Source organism: Pollachius pollachius, assembly GCF_949987615.1.
Source record: "Pollachius pollachius genome assembly, chromosome: 2".
Classification (NCBI taxonomy): Eukaryota; Metazoa; Chordata; class Actinopteri; order Gadiformes; family Gadidae; genus Pollachius; species Pollachius pollachius.
In genome coordinates this window covers 17,120,191-17,139,430 of record NC_136935.1, presented here as the reverse complement: position 1 = coordinate 17,139,430, position 19,240 = coordinate 17,120,191, and the positions used below count along the sequence as shown (strand labels likewise).

At 47.6% G+C, this 19,240-nt stretch overlaps 2 protein-coding genes across 2 annotated transcripts in view; both read left to right on the top strand.

Annotated features, from left to right (window-relative positions):
* The window catches only part of sparcl2 (SPARC-like 2), a gene marked incomplete at its 5' end in the record, with an annotated part of 5,859 nt that extends 5,207 nt beyond the window's left edge, over nt 1-652 (top strand). Inside the window, 2 exons of the mRNA XM_079729096.1 lie at nt 96-190; nt 479-652. Of these exons, the coding sequence (XP_079585222.1) occupies nt 96-190; nt 479-534 (151 nt within the window). The 3' untranslated portion in view covers nt 535-652. The remainder of the gene's footprint in view (nt 1-95; nt 191-478) is intronic.
* A 10,163-nt stretch (nt 653-10,815) lies between these two features.
* Nucleotides 10,816-15,659, top strand: ndnfl (neuron-derived neurotrophic factor, like; the record flags this gene model as incomplete). The annotated part of the gene is made up of 3 exons (XM_079730841.1): nt 10,816-10,997; nt 12,820-12,944; nt 14,158-15,659. The coding sequence occupies 3 exons, from the start codon at nt 10,816-10,818 to the stop codon at nt 15,657-15,659; spliced, it is 1,809 nt and encodes a 602-aa protein (XP_079586967.1).
* Between the last annotated feature and the right edge of the window lie 3,581 nt (nt 15,660-19,240).

Sequence of the window (19,240 nt, the reverse complement as noted above, 5' to 3'; positions counted from 1 at the left end):
AATGTGTGATTGGGTTTGTGTCAGGTCTCAACATGTAGAGACTGCAATGTGGTGCAGGTTTCCCATTGCGCTGCTGCATTGTGCTGTATGTGCAGGTCATGTGACAGTAACCACAACAGGAAGGTCACCCTGCCAGAGTGGACATCTTGCCTGGTGAACCGCTCCGAGGCCTGGTTCTACCGCTTCATGTGTGAGTGACGGCATTTCTATTTTTATTTTTTAAATGATCTCATGTCGTGCAACTTAAAACATATTGATTTTGATGCCCATACGGAATCCTATTCCAAAGTCATCACCTCCAAGAGATCATCTTTGTTTGCTGCATCCGGAAATAAAATAAAAATATATTTAGTTTTTCTGTTGTTATTAATATAGGTATAGTAGTATTTGTGAACTTCATGTGACAAGGAGTGATACCAGAAACACACATGCCAGTGCTTCTGTCACCTTTTAGCCTTATATTTTCTTTTTTTGACAGCAATCAAAATGGGCTCACGACAGCTATGTCCCATGAACACTGAAAACAACCTTTAACAACGGTCTCAAGAGCTACCTCCAACTTTTCAACTCTAAGAACAGCTCTGTGGATAATCAGATCAATCAGCACCAGCGGCATCCATCATCAGCAAAAACAACAGTCGTATTGCAACAGCATCACTCTAATGAGCAGTAATCACCCGCTGCTTCCCCTATCGGCTTCACATGGTACTACACCCAGTGCAAATTTACAGATTCAATATGTTATCTGTTTGGAAACTGCTGTCGTTCCTTTGTGAATGTATTTGCTTTGTAAGGAAGAGTCCCATAAATAATAAATGTATAAGGTCAAATCTGAATAATATTACTTATTTTGTACAAAGCATCATTAAAGGAACACCATCACATTTAAATGAATAAATGTTGCCTGATGATTGAACAACGAAATCTGTGATGTCAGAGATGATAAGAAGAAATAAGAAAGATAGTAGTTTTAGCTTATGCATATCTGCCATATTTCTCCCTAATGGGGCACACAGGAGATAAGCTAAAACAAAAAGCAGAAAACAAGCTTAGTGCGGGAAAGACGTGACTAGCAGAGGAAGAGGGATAAAAAAGTAGAAGAGGAGGAAATGGAGGACATAAATGTCAGGGTAAAAGGGTATGGGGAGAAATAGAGGGATGGAGAGAGACAAAGAGATGGAAAGAGAATGATGGAGAGAGAGAGAGAGAGAGAGAGAGAGAGAAATAAATACAAATGGAGATGGTAATGCTGTGTAAATGGGAGCGGAGATTAATGGATTAATGCATAAAAAATTGATCAGATATGAGGAAAAGATGGAGAACTGAGAGATGGATGGGGGAAGGTGTGGCAGGGAAAGCGGGGTTGTCAGGTGGGCGGGGATAGAGAGAAGGATAAAAAGGTATTTCTAATGGAACAAAGTCTGCTTTACAGCAGTGAAAGGCGTCCCAGAACAGCATGGAACATTCTCACAGTTCTCCATTGACCCCTGAGAAGGTCGTCCAAACGTGATCAAGGCAAACTATAGCTTTTATCTGAATTCAATCAAACTGCTGCCTTTCTTTACGTAACGTATTTTTCCTAGAAGTATCTGCATGTCTGTGTGTGCGTCTCTGCTTGTGTGTGTCGATGCGTGCGTCAAGTGTAAGCATATGAGTGTGTTTTGTGAGTCCTTGTGTGAGTGGTTGTGTGATCGAGGGAGCATGTGTTGCCGGTATACAGATCAATAACCAGATGTGTGTCTGTGTGGCCCCCGGGTTAATCTGTTAGTACCTCTCAGGCCCAATTAGTCTGCGCGTTCACCTCCCATGAAGAACAAGATGGGGGATGCATATAAAGCAATTCAAGATCAAGATGGAAGAAACAAATTATAACGATGAAAAAACACAACAAGACAGGAGACGCAGATCAGCTGAAACGAGGCGCATCAGTTACTCACAAAAATAAATAAAAACACCAGCATCACCCCAGACATCAAAACAGCATCTCCTCCTTACATCTCACACATCAGCAGCCATGGCATCTTATGGTTGGATGATGGGGACCATTGGAGGGTGTGTGAGAGAGAGAGAGAGAGAGAGAGAGAGAGAGAGAGAGAAATATTATAATATATACAGCATATTCTAGCAAGATCAGGCTGTATTTGGTAATAAGGAGCGACTTGTGAAACTCAGCAACCAAATCACAGACACGGACACACATTCAAAACCACACACAGAAACACCCTCATACACACACGCACACACAGAAAAAAAACACACACACATACAGAAACACACATACACTCAAACACACTAACTAGACAACCTCTCTCAACTGGCGGTCGTCTTCCTCCCCAGGGACCTGTCCCTTTATCAGTGGAAATAAAATGAGTTCTGGGCGGGGGGGGCACCCCTTGTGGTCCGCTCCATGATTCAACCCCCCCCCATACCGCTTCCTCCTTCACACCCCTTCTTTGTGTGTCTTCATCCCACCCCCTATACTCTACTAATAGATTCACTCCCATTACCGCAACAGCACCGTCCTATACCACTGCCCCCCCAACCACATCCAACCTCCGACGGGTGGTCATAGTCCTCCACTTCGTCCTGAACACCACTTTAACCTACTCAAACACACACAACCACATCAACACGCACACACACACACACAAACACACACACACATACATACATACCACGCATTCACATACACACACACACATGCACCCCACGCAGACACACACACACACTAACAGAACCAAACACGCACACATCCACACACACAAGCCATGCATTCATCCACACATGCATGCAATGCAGACACACACAGAACAACACAAACACACACACATACCACACATTCACACACACACACACACACACACACAAACACACGAACACACACACACATGAACACACACACACACACACACACACACACAAACAGAACCAAACACTCACACATATCCACACACACACATGCACGCCAAGCAGACATGCACAGAACTACAGACACACACACTTCCGCACACACACATGCACGCCACGCATTCACACACACATGCACGCCCCAAGAGACACACTTACACACACACACATCTTGGCATATGCACACGCATACACACGTGCAGTAAACTACTTTGTCAGAACCTTGATGTCATTATTCTATGTCATTATTCTATTCCACTGCCCTCTAACCGGCTTGCCACACATCGACTGCTAGAACACAGATATCTGTGCCACCCCCTCACTTACCTCTATAACCTTTTACAACCCTCCCCCATCCACACACGTGTGCACACGTGTGCACGCACACACATACACACACCCACCCTCCCCCCGGTTAATGATTGGTGATCCGATCTGTGATGGTGTGCTCACATCCCTATTTCTCTCATACACACACATACAGACACACACAAATAGTCAGGCACACAAAAATACACAAATACACACAAACACACACACTCATACGTACACATACACACACACATGCACACAGACACACCCATATAGACAGGCACACAAAAAAACACACCCACTCACACACATGCACAGACACACACACACACACACACACACACACACACACACACACACACACACACACACACACACACACACACACACACTCTCCCAGGGGACCCTGCCAGCACAGGAGCAGATGGGCGTCTGGTGATGATATGTTGTTAAAAATAAAGAATCCTGTTAACCCGTTGTCAGCTAGCACTCAGCTCTGTCTTCATCCCTCTCCCTTTCTCCTTGATGCTCCCTCTGTTAATAAATCAATGCTCTCTCTCTCTCTCTCTCTCTCTCTCTCTCTCATATCCATATATCTCTCTCTGTCGCGCACTCCCCCAAAAACACTCTCTCCTCATATGCCCTGCGTTGAGCCAACTGTTGGAAGCACACATTCAGATGATACCTTAATACTTCTAATGGGACACTTAAGAATTATTCTTTTTTTTTTTTGTACATGTATATACATATTAATATGTATGTTTCTATAGGGAGAAAGAGATAGCGTGAGAGAGAGAGAGAGAGAGAGAGAGAGAGAGAGAGAGAGAGAGAGAGAGAGAGAGAGAGAGAGGGAGCACAGCTATCTACATTATAGATTGCAACAAGCATATATTAATTATAGATATAGGGGCAGTTTTGCCTTGTTTTTGTCTTTTGTCATGCAATTATACCAATGATCTCTTTCTCTCTCTCTCTCTCTCTCTCCATACAGAGTTTGTCCATTGGCTGTTTGTCAATAAATTATTAAAAAGCAACACAAGAGAGGGCCTGGAAGCTACACGGGATCAAAAGAAATATTCAGGGCACTCCTGATGGCATAGATAGCACCAAAGAGAGAGAGAGAGAGAGAGAGAGCTAGAGAGAGGGCGAGAGAGAGAGGGAGAGAGTGAGACTAACCTGTGTTTGTGTGTGTGTGTGTCTATGTACAGGTGTGTGCAGGTGCTCATGTGCATGCTTGTATGCATGTGTGTGTGCATGTGTGTTTGCCTGTGAATGTGTGTGCGTGTGTGCCTATTGTTTATGTGCTTGCGCGTGCACGTGCCTTCCTTGATCGTACATTATGCCCGACAAATGACCGACCGGCCTGTTTTCCTCCTTCTCTGTAGTTGAGCCCAAATCACCTTTGCATCCACATTATTTTTCTAACGACGCGGCTGCCTATATAATCTCTGGCCGCTCGCTCAGCTGCATGTGAGGAAGTGAGTCCCCAAGGTCACCGTGTATAAGCCTGCGTCGAGCAGCTGTCGTATCGTGTTCTGCCAGATTGTCAACTTTCAGGACTTCAGAGGGACCGTAAAAGTGGGCCAGCGAGATAGAGACATAAAGAGCGAGGGGATAGGAAGTAAGGAAGCAAGGAAGGAAGGAAGGGAGGGAGCGGGTCTTAGAAGGAGAGTCCTCCACCAGAGAGGGAACCACACTTCAAGGAATAAAGATCAGTGAAAAAGAAGATCAGGCATTGTTTTGGCCGCTCTGCTGCGGCTCCAGTGATACATTCCTGTCAATCACAGTTGTAGCATTGCTTATTGTAATATTGCATATGAATGAATGAATGAATGAATGAATAAATGAATGAATGGGGTAAAGTTGCCAAGACATGATCAAAACCAGAGCAGGAGAGGGAAAAGGGGAGGGGGGGGGGGGTGGGGCACAGGGTCTTTACCACAAAGCCAGACAATACTCCCTCTGGGGTGAAGTGGGTCCCATTCAGGGCGACCTCAATAGTACTACACTGAAGTACCTGGTGAATGAGTCAGCCAAGGCCGGTCACTGAATGGGGGGGAGAGGGAGAGAGGAGGGAGGGGGAGGGAGGGGCCACTTTCTTTTTTTAATTCCCCTGATGATATTGATTGGAGGGCTCTGGGAGAATGTGGCCGGCGGGGCACAAGGGCCTACCGCTACGGGGAGACGACAGAGGAGCTGGGTGGGGCTGATGAACCACTGATATGAATTTGACCCCTTCCCGTCCATCACACACACACACACACATGCACACATACACACACACACATACACATATGTGCACACCTAGAAACACACACGTGCAAGCACCCACACAAACACAAACACAAAGACACTCATACACTCACATACAAGCACAGCACACTGAGACATACACACAGACTACTCGATACACACAAACACACACGCACGCACACACACAAATGCCACAAACCTTTGCCTCTGACCTATAGAGAATTTACAAACTTTGCTGCCTGTTTGTTGAGAATAGGGAATCTTTGTAATGTTCTCTGCCAAATATTGAATTGTATTTGTATGAGAGTCGAGACCAACCAAGCATTTGGTGGGGGTCCAGACTCTGTATCAGTTGTCGCCGAACACTAACAGATTGTTTTAGTGAAACATCTTAAAACGTCCTGCTTCATTCATGCTGCTGGGCAGGGCTCTCTGGTGTGTAAGCCTCTTGGTAAAAAGACAATACAGAGTATTTATTTTGCAGCATGGACGATAATACAAAACACACACTTTCCGGGCGGCGAATTGGCGGGGCCCTGTACGGCTGTGTGTTCATTTTACAAGGACTCAGCACCTGATCAAACAGATGATTACAGCACAAAGACATGGTCACCTCCAGCCGCTGGCCCGGGCCTGATCCTGGGACAGATGTTATCGGACACTGCAGATAACTGGTTAAATAGGTCCACACCGCCAACCCCCCCTGTACACGCACCACTCGCTGGGACAAACCACACAAAGTGACCCCCGCTCTCTCTCTCTCTCGCTCTCTCTTTTCCCCTCTCTCCCTCTCTCTCTCTCTCTCTCACACACACTCTCTCTATTTCTCCCTCTCACATCTCGTCAACACCCTCTTTTTCATCCACACCGCCAGTCCCCCTGGCACTCTCCCACTAACTCCCTCACTCTCAGATTGCACACACACACACACACACACACACACACACACACACACACACAGAAACCACTAACATACACATACATCCGCTATAGCTCACACTTGAGCCCTATTTAAATGGCAAGTAAGCGGCGCTCGGAAAGCACGGAACGCAAACGGAGGAGCCGAGAGGGGGAAGACGGGAAGAAACCGAAGGAAGAAACAAGAAGGAGAGAAATAAGTGAATAGAGGGGGGATGTTGACGTGGGGTTGGGGGTGAGGGTGAGGTGGGGGGGGGGGGGGGGGGGGGGGTGTACATGGACACGCTGACATTCACACGGCGTTCGGCACACAGTGAGGGCAGGGTAGGAGGGGAGGGTGAGGGTTAGGTTGGGTGGGAGTAGGGTTGGGAGGGGTGGTGGGGTGGGGAGGGTGTATGGCTCCACGTGTGAGCGAGAGAGAGAGAGAGAGAGAGAGAGAGAGAGAGAGAGAGAGAGAGAGAGAGAGAGAGAGAGAGAGAGAGAGAGAGACCACAGAGAGCAGCAAGAGCCAGGGGAACGCGCAGACACACACACCTCCCTCTCCCTCTCCTCTCCCTCTCCTCACCCTCCTCCACCGGGGGAGCCTTGGTCCGGGGAGTTGTTGCCGGGACAGCCTCCCGGAGCAGCCAGCAGAGTAGCAGCCCGTCGGGAGACGTCAGAGGAACAGCCGATAACAACCTGCTGTCGCTCCTTCCCTCCTCCTCTCCTTTCCTCCTCTCCTCTCGTCTCCTCTACTCTCGGACGCTTTGAATTCCACCCCAACCTCCCTCCCTCCCTCCCTCCCTTCCTCCCCTTCTCTCTCTGCCCCTGCTCCTCCATCCACTCGCGCTGGCGCTCATTTGATCCTGGTTGTCGCTGTGTTTTCCTGCGTCTCCTGCTCCTGCTCCACAATAGAGGACACAGCCAGTCTTGGGAGAAGGTAAGGGGATCCTGCTGTTGTGTGCTGTGTGGCGCCGTGTTGTGTTGTTAATGGGTTTTAAAGGAAAAGTTTGGTTTTCTTTTCTCTTTTGATTGTTGTTTTGATCGTAGACCCTAGAAGGAGAGTTTTTTGGTTTTAGAGCATGAAGTTTGTTTGGAGTGCTTTGTATTGGTTCAAGGCTCAATGATAAACAAACATGCATACAGTTAAAACAGAATAAACTAACCATGAATGAATCTTGTATATTGTATATATAATCTTGTTTGTTTTGAATATATTTGTTATCCATTTAGTTCTTCCCTCAGGTACCGGGTGTGTTGGTCTGCATTGATGCATTGATGAATTGATTGAAGCATGCTTATTAACGTGCAATACATATAACCAATTTGTCCTTGCTCTGACCGAATTGGCGTCAGAGCATTAAGGGGATCTATATAAGCAGGGGGGAGTGCAGGTGGAAAAGCGAAACATACATACGCTAGCGGAAAAAGATGAAGGGATGACAGAGGAAATGCACATAGATGACGATGAAAGAATGAGTGTCTCACGCGTTGGGATGTGTTCCACACCAAAGACAAGCGGGGCGCTAGAAAGAAGCCGTCAGCCCTGACCGATCTCCCCAAAGCCGTCTCTCCTTACCCGGCAATCAGATCACCAAGCCTCGGACCTGCGCCCATTGTGGATTGTATGTGTGGTGGGGATGAGAATGGTGCTGGTGGTTGTGGTGGTGGTGGAGGAGGAGGAGCTGGTGGTGGTGGTGGGAGGCGCGGGCCACAGATCCTGCCGTCACCCCCCACCTCCCCTGCCCTCGCTCTCCGTCCCCTCCATGCCATTTAATCTGCCCCTACCCACTGACAACAGAAGGTGAATGGAGCCCGTGGAGCTAGCAGGAGAGGAGCCATGGCGCAGTCTACTAGTGACGGGACAGACTGCTGCACCGGGGCTCACACCATTATTAATATCACTGGTATCGCTTTTGACTAAGCAAGCCCGGACCGGCCCGCGAGGGTTGAGTTATATCCGATGGAGTTCAAAGTAGCATGCAGACGCGGAGGGAAGGAGAGGAGGCGCAAAATAGTTGAAAAATAAAAATAAACACAGAGGTTGAAACTTGCGAGCGGGCGCCGTTAAGAGTCATGACTTCTCTGTGTTTACGCTGGAATGCGAATTTATTTATAGAGGACAGGAGTTAAGTTCACTACGGCTCGCTCTCTCTGTCTGTCTTTCTCTGTCTGTCTTTCTTTTTCTCTCTCTCTCTCTCTCTCTCTCTCTCTCTCTCAGAAACTAAGCCATTTTGCCTTATGAAAATTCAGTTGGCCATAATTGCTGAAGAGCCTAATGCATATTTTATCAGCAGGAGTGTTTTGAAGAAACAAGCCTGCCAAGCTTTTGTGCGTCTGCATCTTTATCAAGATGGAAAACAAGTGAGCCAGTTAGAGAGGCAGGGAGAGAGAGAGAGAGAGAGAGAGAGAGAGAGAGAGAGAGAGAAAGAAAGAGAGAGCAAGAGACAGACAGAGAGAGTGAGAGACTGAGAGAGAAAGAGAGACAGTGAGCCAGAGGGAGAGACGGACAGAGAGACAGAGCAATAGATAGAGACTTGAAGTTGGTGACACATTGAGAATGGTTTGGGGCGAGGGGCTGTAGTGAACACAGATCATTTAGTTTGGTTCGGGTCTACCTGAGTCTATTCATATGATCTCTGACTATTCAAAGATCTGTTTCCTCTTCCTCATCCTAGTCCTCCTCTATTTATCTATCATTCCCCGCTTCACCACCACAGCCCTATGACCCCCATCTTTCTCTCGCTCCCTCCCATTTTAATTCTTTCAATCTGCCCTCTCTCCGTCTTTTAGTTAACGTTTTATGGGTAGTCAACCCCCTCTTTCTCTCTCCCCCTCTCCCTTATTATCTCCCCCTTCTCTTTCTTTCTCCCTCTCACTCCCTCTCCCCCGCACCCCTCTGTCACTCTTTGTCTCCCCCTCTCTCTCTCTCTATCTCTCCCACTCCCTTACCCTGCCCACCCGCCTCTATCTAGCCTTCTCCGTCTCTCCCTCTCACTCCCTCTCTCTCGCACACCCCTCTCTCTCTCTCTCTCTATGAAGGAATAATGAGCGGGTGCGACTATACGCTACTTTGTAGCCGCGTGTTGTTGTCGGCGGTGGGGGTGGTGGGGTTGTGAGTTTAGATTCCCTGTGAATTCGAGGGGCCCAGAAGACCCTCAGATGTGCCTTATTTGGCTGCTTCCTACGTTCCGCTGTGACTGTCATCTGATCTGCGGGACAAAACAGTTTGTTAACACAGGGTGGGGTTGGGGGGAGTGCAGTGGGTGGGAGGGAGGGATAGAGAGACTGAGACTTGTGAAGGCTTTGTGACTTTGAATAAATCTGCTCTCTCTCTCTCTCTCTCTCTCTCTCCATCTCTATCTCTCTCTCTCTCCATCTCTATCTCTCTCTCACTTGCTGTCTATCTGTCGTGCTCTCTGTCTCTCTCAACCTCTCTGTCTTTTTCTCGTGTTCTCTGTCTCTCTCTCTCCCTTTCTCTCTCTCTCTCCCCGTCTCGATCTCTCCCCCTCTCTCTCTCTCCCTCTCTCTCTCTCTCGCTCTCTCTCTCTCTCACTCACTCTCACTCACTCTCGCTCTCTCTCTCTCTCTCTTTCTCCCTGGGGACGAGTTGGAACTCGGCAAACAGAGTCACTAATAATCCTATCGACACGTTATACATAACAATAAGCATGTACATGCAAAGGCGCCCATCCAGATAGAAGAGGGATAGAGGAGAGGCAGAGTACAGACCAACCGAGAGGGCAAACAGAGACAGAGAAAGTATGAAAAATAGAAAAAGTATTAGCGATAGGAGAGATGCAACGCAATGGGTACTAGTTATCCGGCTCTCTGATCTGTTGGACGTTGTCTACTTTGTCTTCTACACCTACTGTGGGATTATTGGATGATGCTGCTCCACAACAACATCAGGTACCGCTGTTCATAAGATCAAAAGAGCTTCGCCGAACGTGGAGGGGTATCACGTCTGCGAACAACCCTTACATATTAAAAAAGAAAACATGATTTCAAGTACAAATCCACCGAAACGCATTGCCAAGAATAGAACATAAGACGACGGAGTGAGAAAACCCGATTAAGCCTTTGAAAATGGGGGTGGGTTGGTCGGTTGTTTGTATATGTGTTTTTCCGGCGCGCGTGTGTCAAGCTGTGCCATACGGCTCCCAGAGTAAGATAGCATTTGCAATTACTTTTTTCTTTCCCCACATGAATAATTCTGTCTGAGCAGGGAGGAATGTTCCCTCGCATTAATGAATGATCAGGCCGCTGGACCTCTTTAGTGCCTTGCTCGGGGGATGCAAGTACGCCCGCACATCCCTTGGTGCCCTGACGAGACGCTGACGGATGGACTTGACCTTCCACTCTGCCCTTTCCAGGCCCTGGTAGCGCACGAGGCACGCACACCCATTGAGGAACAGAGAGAGAGAGAGAGAGAGCCTAAGGGAGATGGAGCTCAGGGGCGTGGCGTGGGGCTTCAGCGTGGCCCTCGCGCTGGTCTGCGGCGTTCGCTGGACCCCGGCGCACTCCAGCGCCCTGGCCCCCGAGAACGAGGTGCCGCTGAGGCCAACCGTGGGTCTGGAGGAGGGCAGGGTCACCACCGTGGCACTGCCCAAGGGACGCACCCGGAGGTGAGGGAGAGAGAGGGAGAGAGAGAGAGAGAGAGAGAGAGAGAGAGAGAGAGAGAGAGAGAGAGAGAGAGAGAGAGAGAGAGAGAGAGCGAGAGAGAAAGAGAGAATGGGAAAAAGCATTACTTGTACTCAACATTTATATTAATTGATCTGTTTTTACTCCAAGTCAATTAAATGCTAATTACAAATACATAGGCCTATTCATGAAGAAAAATATAAAGTTAAATCTCCTAACTAGATAGTCCATGATGAATAGAAGAAAACAACTAAAATGTAAGGATGAAAATTTGAAAGTCAAAGTGATTAGCCATATAGTAATTACATAATTAGGTTTTCATTGTTAATATAGGCCTTACTAATATTCTAACTTAAACGTTTGGGATAATGAGTTGTGCTTATTGTACACTTCATCTTATTTCTGTCATTTATTAATAGGATTTAGGTCGGTACAGGCTTAACTACAAACAGAGAATCACATCTCCCAGTCTGTTTATCTGTGCAGTCATGCAGCAGGGAACCATTGTAAATAACAGAGGGAAAACATTGATAAACCATGGATTAATCACTCAATTAGACAAGTGACAAGCCGTCCTTGAGAATAACACTGCAAGGCATCTGTTTTAGCACACACAGCCATCTGCACCACATTACGTACAATTATTTTAGCATGGATACAGAAGTATCAATGAGCGCATCACCATTTTACCGCCAATGTTTCATCATTAACAATAGTATCTGCTAAGTCTTTTTTTGTATTCAATATGTGCAGCAGAATAGATCACTAAAGGCTGCTGGTTTTGTTATGTTTGTAATATCTCATCATTGCACAGTCAACCGTGCAGCCATTGGGCTGTGGATGTTGGGTGTTGGATTACATGGCATTTGAACTGAAAGTAGGAAGGGATGTGTAAGACACCTTGCACTGCACTAATCTACTGGTTAGCCTGCACTCTATTACTTATAAAACCACAATTTTCTCACTTACATGAGACTCAATGAGATATGAGGGTCAAAATCAAAAAGAGTTGTAGGGGCATAATAATGACTATGTAGGCTACACCAGTCACTATTTCTTGCAATTGCAAGCTGCCATGCCACATGCATATTTAAAATCCAACATGATTGCATTTGACCCATGAAATATAAATATAAATGCTTAGCAAGAATTGTAGATCATTTCAGCCATTGGATAAGGGGGAAGGATTTTGTAGCGGCTTGTGTGGCTGGTTCCCAGGCTAAAGGTTCTTGGGTTGATCCCCAATGGGGCCCAGGCAGACAACCTGCATGAGCCAGTAGCCCAAGCTGACCCCTTGCCTGCTCATTAAAGCTGCCGTATGTACATTCCAGAGTAGTACAGAGAGAGAGCAGAAAATAGCATTGTGTTACATTTCACACATATGTGATCAACAGGCAAGAGGCATTCTCTCAACCAATTAAGGAAGTATTGCACTGATTGGTCAGGAAAGAGCAAGAAAGCAGCAGTCTAAAATCTAAATTGGCTAATACAGACGCAGGCACAATTAATTGAAACATATTCTCACAGCGCATTTCCCTCACTAATAGCCGATGCATGGCTAGACAATGTCTAACAAATCAGCCTCAAATAGTAGCCCTAAAATCTGACCTTTAATGACCTATATCGGAAATCCCTCAAAGTCACTGTGGAGAAAAGCATCTGATAAATGAATTAACACCCTGATATCTATCAGAAAAAGTAAAAAGTCAATGCAGGCTTACCTTCAAGTCACCTTGGGGCATGTGGAGGAAACTTCACAATCAGAGGAAGTTCTCCATTTTAAACTACGTGGTTGGTCTGTTCTAGACTTTACTTCACGCTAAAGAAGAAGGCGGTAATGATGGCTGTGACGGTCAGTCCCTGTGATGCTCCCGTCGAATGGAGCCTGACGTCTCGCACCATCAAGGATAGACCCCTCAAGAGCCTGCCATGTAAGACACACATACACACACACACACACACACACACAAGCACACATACACGCACAAACACACACATTCAAACATGCACAGTAAAGCACAGGCAAACATACACCCACACACGCACAAACACACACAAACACACACACACAAGCACATAAATGCACACACATGCGCACACACACATGCACACCGGCAGACACAGGCGCAAACACACACATGCACAGATTCACACGCACAGATACAGGCACACACATACATGCATGCACGGTGTTGCCATGTGCGCACACACATAGCAACATAACATATTAACAGGAACAACACAACTGCTTAAACAAATGATTTTATATTTGTTTGATTGCATAGTTTTTGAAACATTATATTTATTTGCAGGAATTTATTTATATTCATTTAGCTCATTGTGATTAATATAGCTGAATGCACCTTTTTTTATCCATCAATGAAAATATCCAGCGTAGGCCTACAATGACGTCAATCATGTACACAGTAAATAATACGAGTTTTGCCAGATGCCGTGAGCCATCATATCGACTATCTCTCTGGTTAAGATATTGAGCGACAGAGATAGGATTGACTGTGAATGAGATGCTATCAGGTTATCTGATTTCATAAATATCTAATGTGCTCCCTCACTCACTCCGTCTCACTCTCTGGCACACGCACATACAGACAAACACACATATACACACACACACATACACACACACACACCTCATATTTCAGTCTATTGATTCTCTGTGCACACAAAGGAATTATATGCACCAGAGAGTTATGATAATAAAATGGATAAAGTTAGGCCAATGAATGTCACAAGTGAATATCTTTTCATAATTACTGAAAATCAAGAACCTACCAAAGCCATCGTCAATTGGTACCTTTCCTTCTGAAGTGAACAGAGTAGGACTCTGCATGGTGCAACATTTTTAGGACTTTATAAAGTGACACATAAATCATTCAAATCCAGAACCCATGAGCCCCCATCGCTAGCTTGAATTATTCACTTTGATCGCCGGCATTTGGTTCTTTTCAAAGAAATATCTCTGCTTAAGGGAGATGGAATTGGACCCTAAAAACCTTCGTAAGATATTAATCTGCGGCTTCCCTCTTTCCTTAAAATAACACGACAGTATGTCACCATGTCTCGCTTTGTGCAGGAAAAAGCCGTCCTAGCCTTGAGCATTCGGTGTTTCCTTCCCCAAAACAGGGAGCAGCAAGAAAAGCGTGCCGGAGGTCTGGTGGAGGGGCCCCGGGAGCGAAGACAAGATCTACAGCTACACGGGCAATGCCATGGACAACTACACGGGGCCCCCCCACGCCGCCGCCTCCATCTACGTCCTGAGGCTGCGCAGCAAGGAGGAGGACACCCGCGCAGAGGTGTACCTCCATGTGGGCCCCGGGACCTCGGGGGCCTTCCCCCAGCTGCCGGCCGACCCCCGTGTCCACATCCTGGGGGTGGGAATGACCAGCGTCACCCTCAGCTGGGAGCCCAGCCCCTCCCTGGCCAGGAAGGGCTACGACTACTGCGTCCTGGTCAACCCCCACCACAACTACCCCAGCATGTGTGCCGCCCGGGAGGGCCCCCGCAAGGACAGGGAGGCGGACAAACCCCCTAGACGAGGAGGGGGGGCGAGGGAGGACGCTCAAGGGAAGGGGACCGGCATGTGGCCGCTGACCAAGGACCTATGGCGGGCGCCGCAGCAGCAGCAGCAGCAGCCCCAGCGGAAGGGGTCTTACCGCAGAGAGGCCCGGCCGGAGCCCCCTCCCGCCCTCCGAAACGCCGACGCCGCCCCGCCATGTGTGTGCCGCGGCGCGGAGAACGTGTGCACCGTCTCCGAGCTGCTCCCCGAGGTCCAGTACTACTTTGACGTCTTCGCGGTGGACGCGGCCAACGGCACCAGCGCGGCGTACACGGGCACCTTTGCCCGCACGCACGAGGAGGCGCGGCCCGCCGTGGCCCCACTGCGGGAGGGGGAGCTCCGCTGGGTCACCTTCCGAGGCGATGCCCCCCGCACCACTACCGCCCACACGGAGGAGCAGCTCTTCAGCTTCCGCCCGCGGGGCTGGCAGCAGAACGGCCTGCTCACCCTGCAGAGCTGCGGCGGCGGCGGGTCGTCCGAAGGTCCAAGGGTGAAGGTCACCGTGTCGACCAAGGGCCGGGTGCTGAGCTCCCAGGCGCTGGGGGAGGAGCTTGTGCAGGTGTGGCTCCACGGCAGCTCGTCGTACCTGGTGCACCTGGAGCGCGACGCAGCGGCGAGCGGGGAGGGCCTGAGGGTGAAGATGCAGACCTCGTCGGCGTACCACCGCATGGGGGCGCCCTCGCTGCCCTCCACCCTGCAGATCAAGTCCTTCAAGCGGCTGCGCGGCTGCAGCAGCGTCACACTGGCCTGGATGGGCACAGAGGAGCGGAGCTTGTACTGCGTCTACCGCCGGATGCTCCCCCCAGAGGGGCCCGGGGACGGTATGGCGCCCGCTGCCGCGGCCGCCACCGCAACCGCTCCCTGCCTGGGGCCCGAGTCCCGGCCCGACACGGAGCAAGTTCTCTGCAAGTACTTCCAGGAGCTGAACCCCCGGCGGGCCGTGACCACAGCTGTGATAGGGGGCCTGGAGCCAGGCAGGGCGTACGTGTTTGATGTCTACCTAATGAGACGCTGGGGGATCGCCGTCAAGTATGTCAGCAAGACCATCAGGACAAGGAGGGAGTGCTGAGCTGTGCTGCTGCCCCCTGCAGGTGGAAGTGTGAACTGTGAGAGAGCAAAGAGAAGGAGATATATGAGAGAGAGAGAGAGAGAGAGAGAGAGAGAGAGAGAGAGAGAGAGAGAGAGAGAGAGAGAGAGATTGAGAGAGAGAGAAAGAGAGAAAGAGAGAAGGAGAGAGAGAGAGAGTGAGAATGAAAGACAGAGAGAGCGGGAGAGAGAGGCATCAGCCATGAACCATAACCTAAAGACTGATGGCTTTACCATGATGACCAAACCATAGGACTATTTTAGAGAGACTGTTAACGGGACGTGTCCTACCAATTCTCCCCATGCCACTGGATTGGCTGAGGAGCAGGACCCCCCCCCCACACAACGCACACACACACACACACACACACTTGACAAACACAGAGAAACACACATACACCAGCAAAATTAAGTCAATTTAAAATTCCAACTCTTCTGCTTTTTTGTCTTTTTGCTGTTGTCGTAAATCAAGATAATGATGTGCCAGTTGTCAAAATGCTTATTTTGTTTATTACAAAGGGGAGATGAAGATTTTGTTGACAGATATTATGCAGAAACTACAATAACGACTGTGCCAAATATGCAACAGGAACAGATGGGGATGTGATTGGAGGAACATCAAAGGTATGGTATCTACAGTCTATTGCTAGGGCTGCACAATGTACAGGCATTTCAACAAAGACAAACACAATCTAAAGATGCTTAGCTCGGTGTTGGGGTATTCTTATGCTTTTGCATGAAGCGGTGAAAAGGACATTGTGAATTCATTATGTATTCCTGTCCTTGTCAAATTCACTAATAAAAAGTAAAAGTGTATTGTTCTGAACAACGTGTGGTTTTATGTTTGTTCATGCCCCTCGTGGTAGTCGGTGATGGTGCAGCTTGCTATAAAATAGGACGTAGTCATTTTGTGTCAGTCTACATGTGGCATTCAAACCATGAATCTCAGCTCCACAATTTCATGTCATCTCTTGTTGTGATACCTGTTAGACGCATTGTCTGTAAGTAAATGTTTTTGTTGGAAATATTTTGATGTGGCAAAAACCCTTTCTTTCTTGCCTTTAGTGTGAAATATGTTTACTCCGCAAACACATTTACTCTAAACTTGTCCATGCTATGCTTATACCTGCTTACTTGTTAGCATGAGGCTTTTTGCTAGCCAGTTAATATATGTTCATTTGTTAGCATATTCCCTTGTTGATAGCATAGCCTCTAGCCTCCATTGTTTGTTCTCTTTATACTTAATGTATGAGGCATGCTTTGTACATTTACCTCTTCTAATCTGTAATGCCACCATTTCCTTTTATTCTTCTTTTAGAGTTTTACAATATACAAGCTTCACTTAACACACTCAAATACAGAATCCCATTCTCTTCGAGTCATTGAAGTTCATGTTTAACTGACTGGATAGCTGGAAGTTCATCTAGTGAGAACAGTACAGTAAAAAGACAGCAATACAACAAGTTGTACACATCGGAGCGCATTCACGTGGAACATCATCCATCTCAAACAGTCATAAGCCACATTTCATCACAAGATGAGTGAGGAAAGTCTGTCAGCGTGCAAATGGAACACACTCACAGTGAGGTTAGCCGGGAAACCCAGTGTCTGAATACTTGTTCAAGAGCAAGTGTTTCATCTACCAGTTCAAAGGCCCATTTGGCTGTCTCAAGAGCAAGAGCAAAAGCTGAAGCAGCTGAAGCCAGAGTGTCCTATGCTCAACGGGAGATAGTCGAACAAGCCTGCATTAAAGCTACCCTTGAAGCCCTTCAGGTAGAAAAAGAAAGAGATGCTGCTTATGCTGAAGCAAAAAAAGGTTGGAAGCTGGCTTAGCTGGTAGCTATCTAGGATCTGCAGCCAAAAAAAATATTTCTCTCTCACCTACGGCTCACCCGAAGCCATCGAGCGAGCCCTCTTCTCAAAACTAGAGCATATTCCAAAGTTGACTAACAGAGAAACACAAAAGCTCTGCGAATTTGGAGACCTGTTTGTGGAGGTTGAAGCCTATCTTTATATGATCTATCACACCTAGACACATCCAGGGGTGTTCTTCCCCTCGCAGAGAAGTTACCAAATAATCTGCTGGAAAAGTCGACGTTGTTCGGGTCAAAATGCAAATGCCGCAACAACGTCAGCTGTCCTCCCTTCTCTGTGTTCGTTGAGTTTGTGTGCACAGAAGCTAAAACACGTAATGATCCCAGCTTCAACTACCCTGTGTCTCAAACACCGTCAGACAGAAGAGAGAAGTCAGGCAGGTTTACGTGAGCATTTGCATCTGTCAATAAGACAACTGTGACCCCATCTAAGCAGTATGGAGGCGAGAAGAAATCTATAGATCACAGTAAGCTCGGCTTCATCCATGGGAAGCCCCATCCGCTGAATAAGTGCAGAGGCTTCACAGAGACAATTTACACTGGAACAAAAGGAGGATTCACTAGACAGGGGAAGGACGCCTGCAATGATGAACGGAACCACCCGTATGACACAGGATCTCCATGCGTCTCTGATTCTTGGGATCACCAGTCGGTGAAACTAAACCCTTAGAAATTAAGGGTTTTAATCAAGGGTCACAGTACCTTGGAGGGTGGGACTTTAACTGTGTTAACCAAACTGACACCTCTTGGTTCTTCAGGCAGTCTTGGCTGACTGATGCTTTCGTTTCAGAGCAAAACAGTCTGCCACTTTGTGACCGACCCTATGGCAGTAGGAGCATTCCTGCTTATTTCTTTGACACAGCCCCATTGGTCCTGCATGCCCCCAGTCATAACTATTTGGCCAGAAGTCCTCGAAAAAAACACAGCCTGAGGATGATTTATGCTTACCACTGTTGCATTCTTGAAGAAAGTAGTCTAATCCAGATCGCTTTTAACTCGGCTATTAACTCGGCTGTGGCTATGTATGGTAATTACGGCCTATGTGTTCGATCCTACTTCCTAGTGGCTATGTATGGTAATTACGGCCTATGTGTTCGATCCTACTTCCTAGTGGCTATGTATGGTAATTACGGCCTATGTGTTCGATCCTACTTCCTAGTGGCTATGTGTGGGTAGCTTTATGTGTTTAAAATACGTAACACCACTAAACACCCTCTTATGGGTCAATGTAAACTCATCGGCCAACACTGCAGCCTGGCGCGGGGTGGACACTTTCTGTTCATTTAAATAAACCACCATCTGTTCCGGTAAACAGTTTTTAAATTCCTCCAGAAGAGCAAGTTCACAGAGTCAATCTGAATCAGAAGCAATACTGGCTACGCACCATCTATCAAAAAGAGTGTAACAGAGGAAGTTGGTATGCCAGAGGTTTCAGAAGCCAACAAAGGCACTCCAGAGTTAGCCTTCAGCTCTAATTGGCGCAATTCAAGCTGTACTTCAAGTTCCAGTCTGCGAATGTGAGCAAGCCGGTTCCTTTGCTTGCTCTAGTTTATGGATCTGTTGCGTTCTTGAAGAAAGTAGCCTTATCCGGATCGCTTTTAACTCACTTTATTTGTTAAAGTATTTCGGTATGGTAACTATGAAGCAAAAGGAGGGGAATTGTATGGACACGCGTTTGAGCGAAAAACAG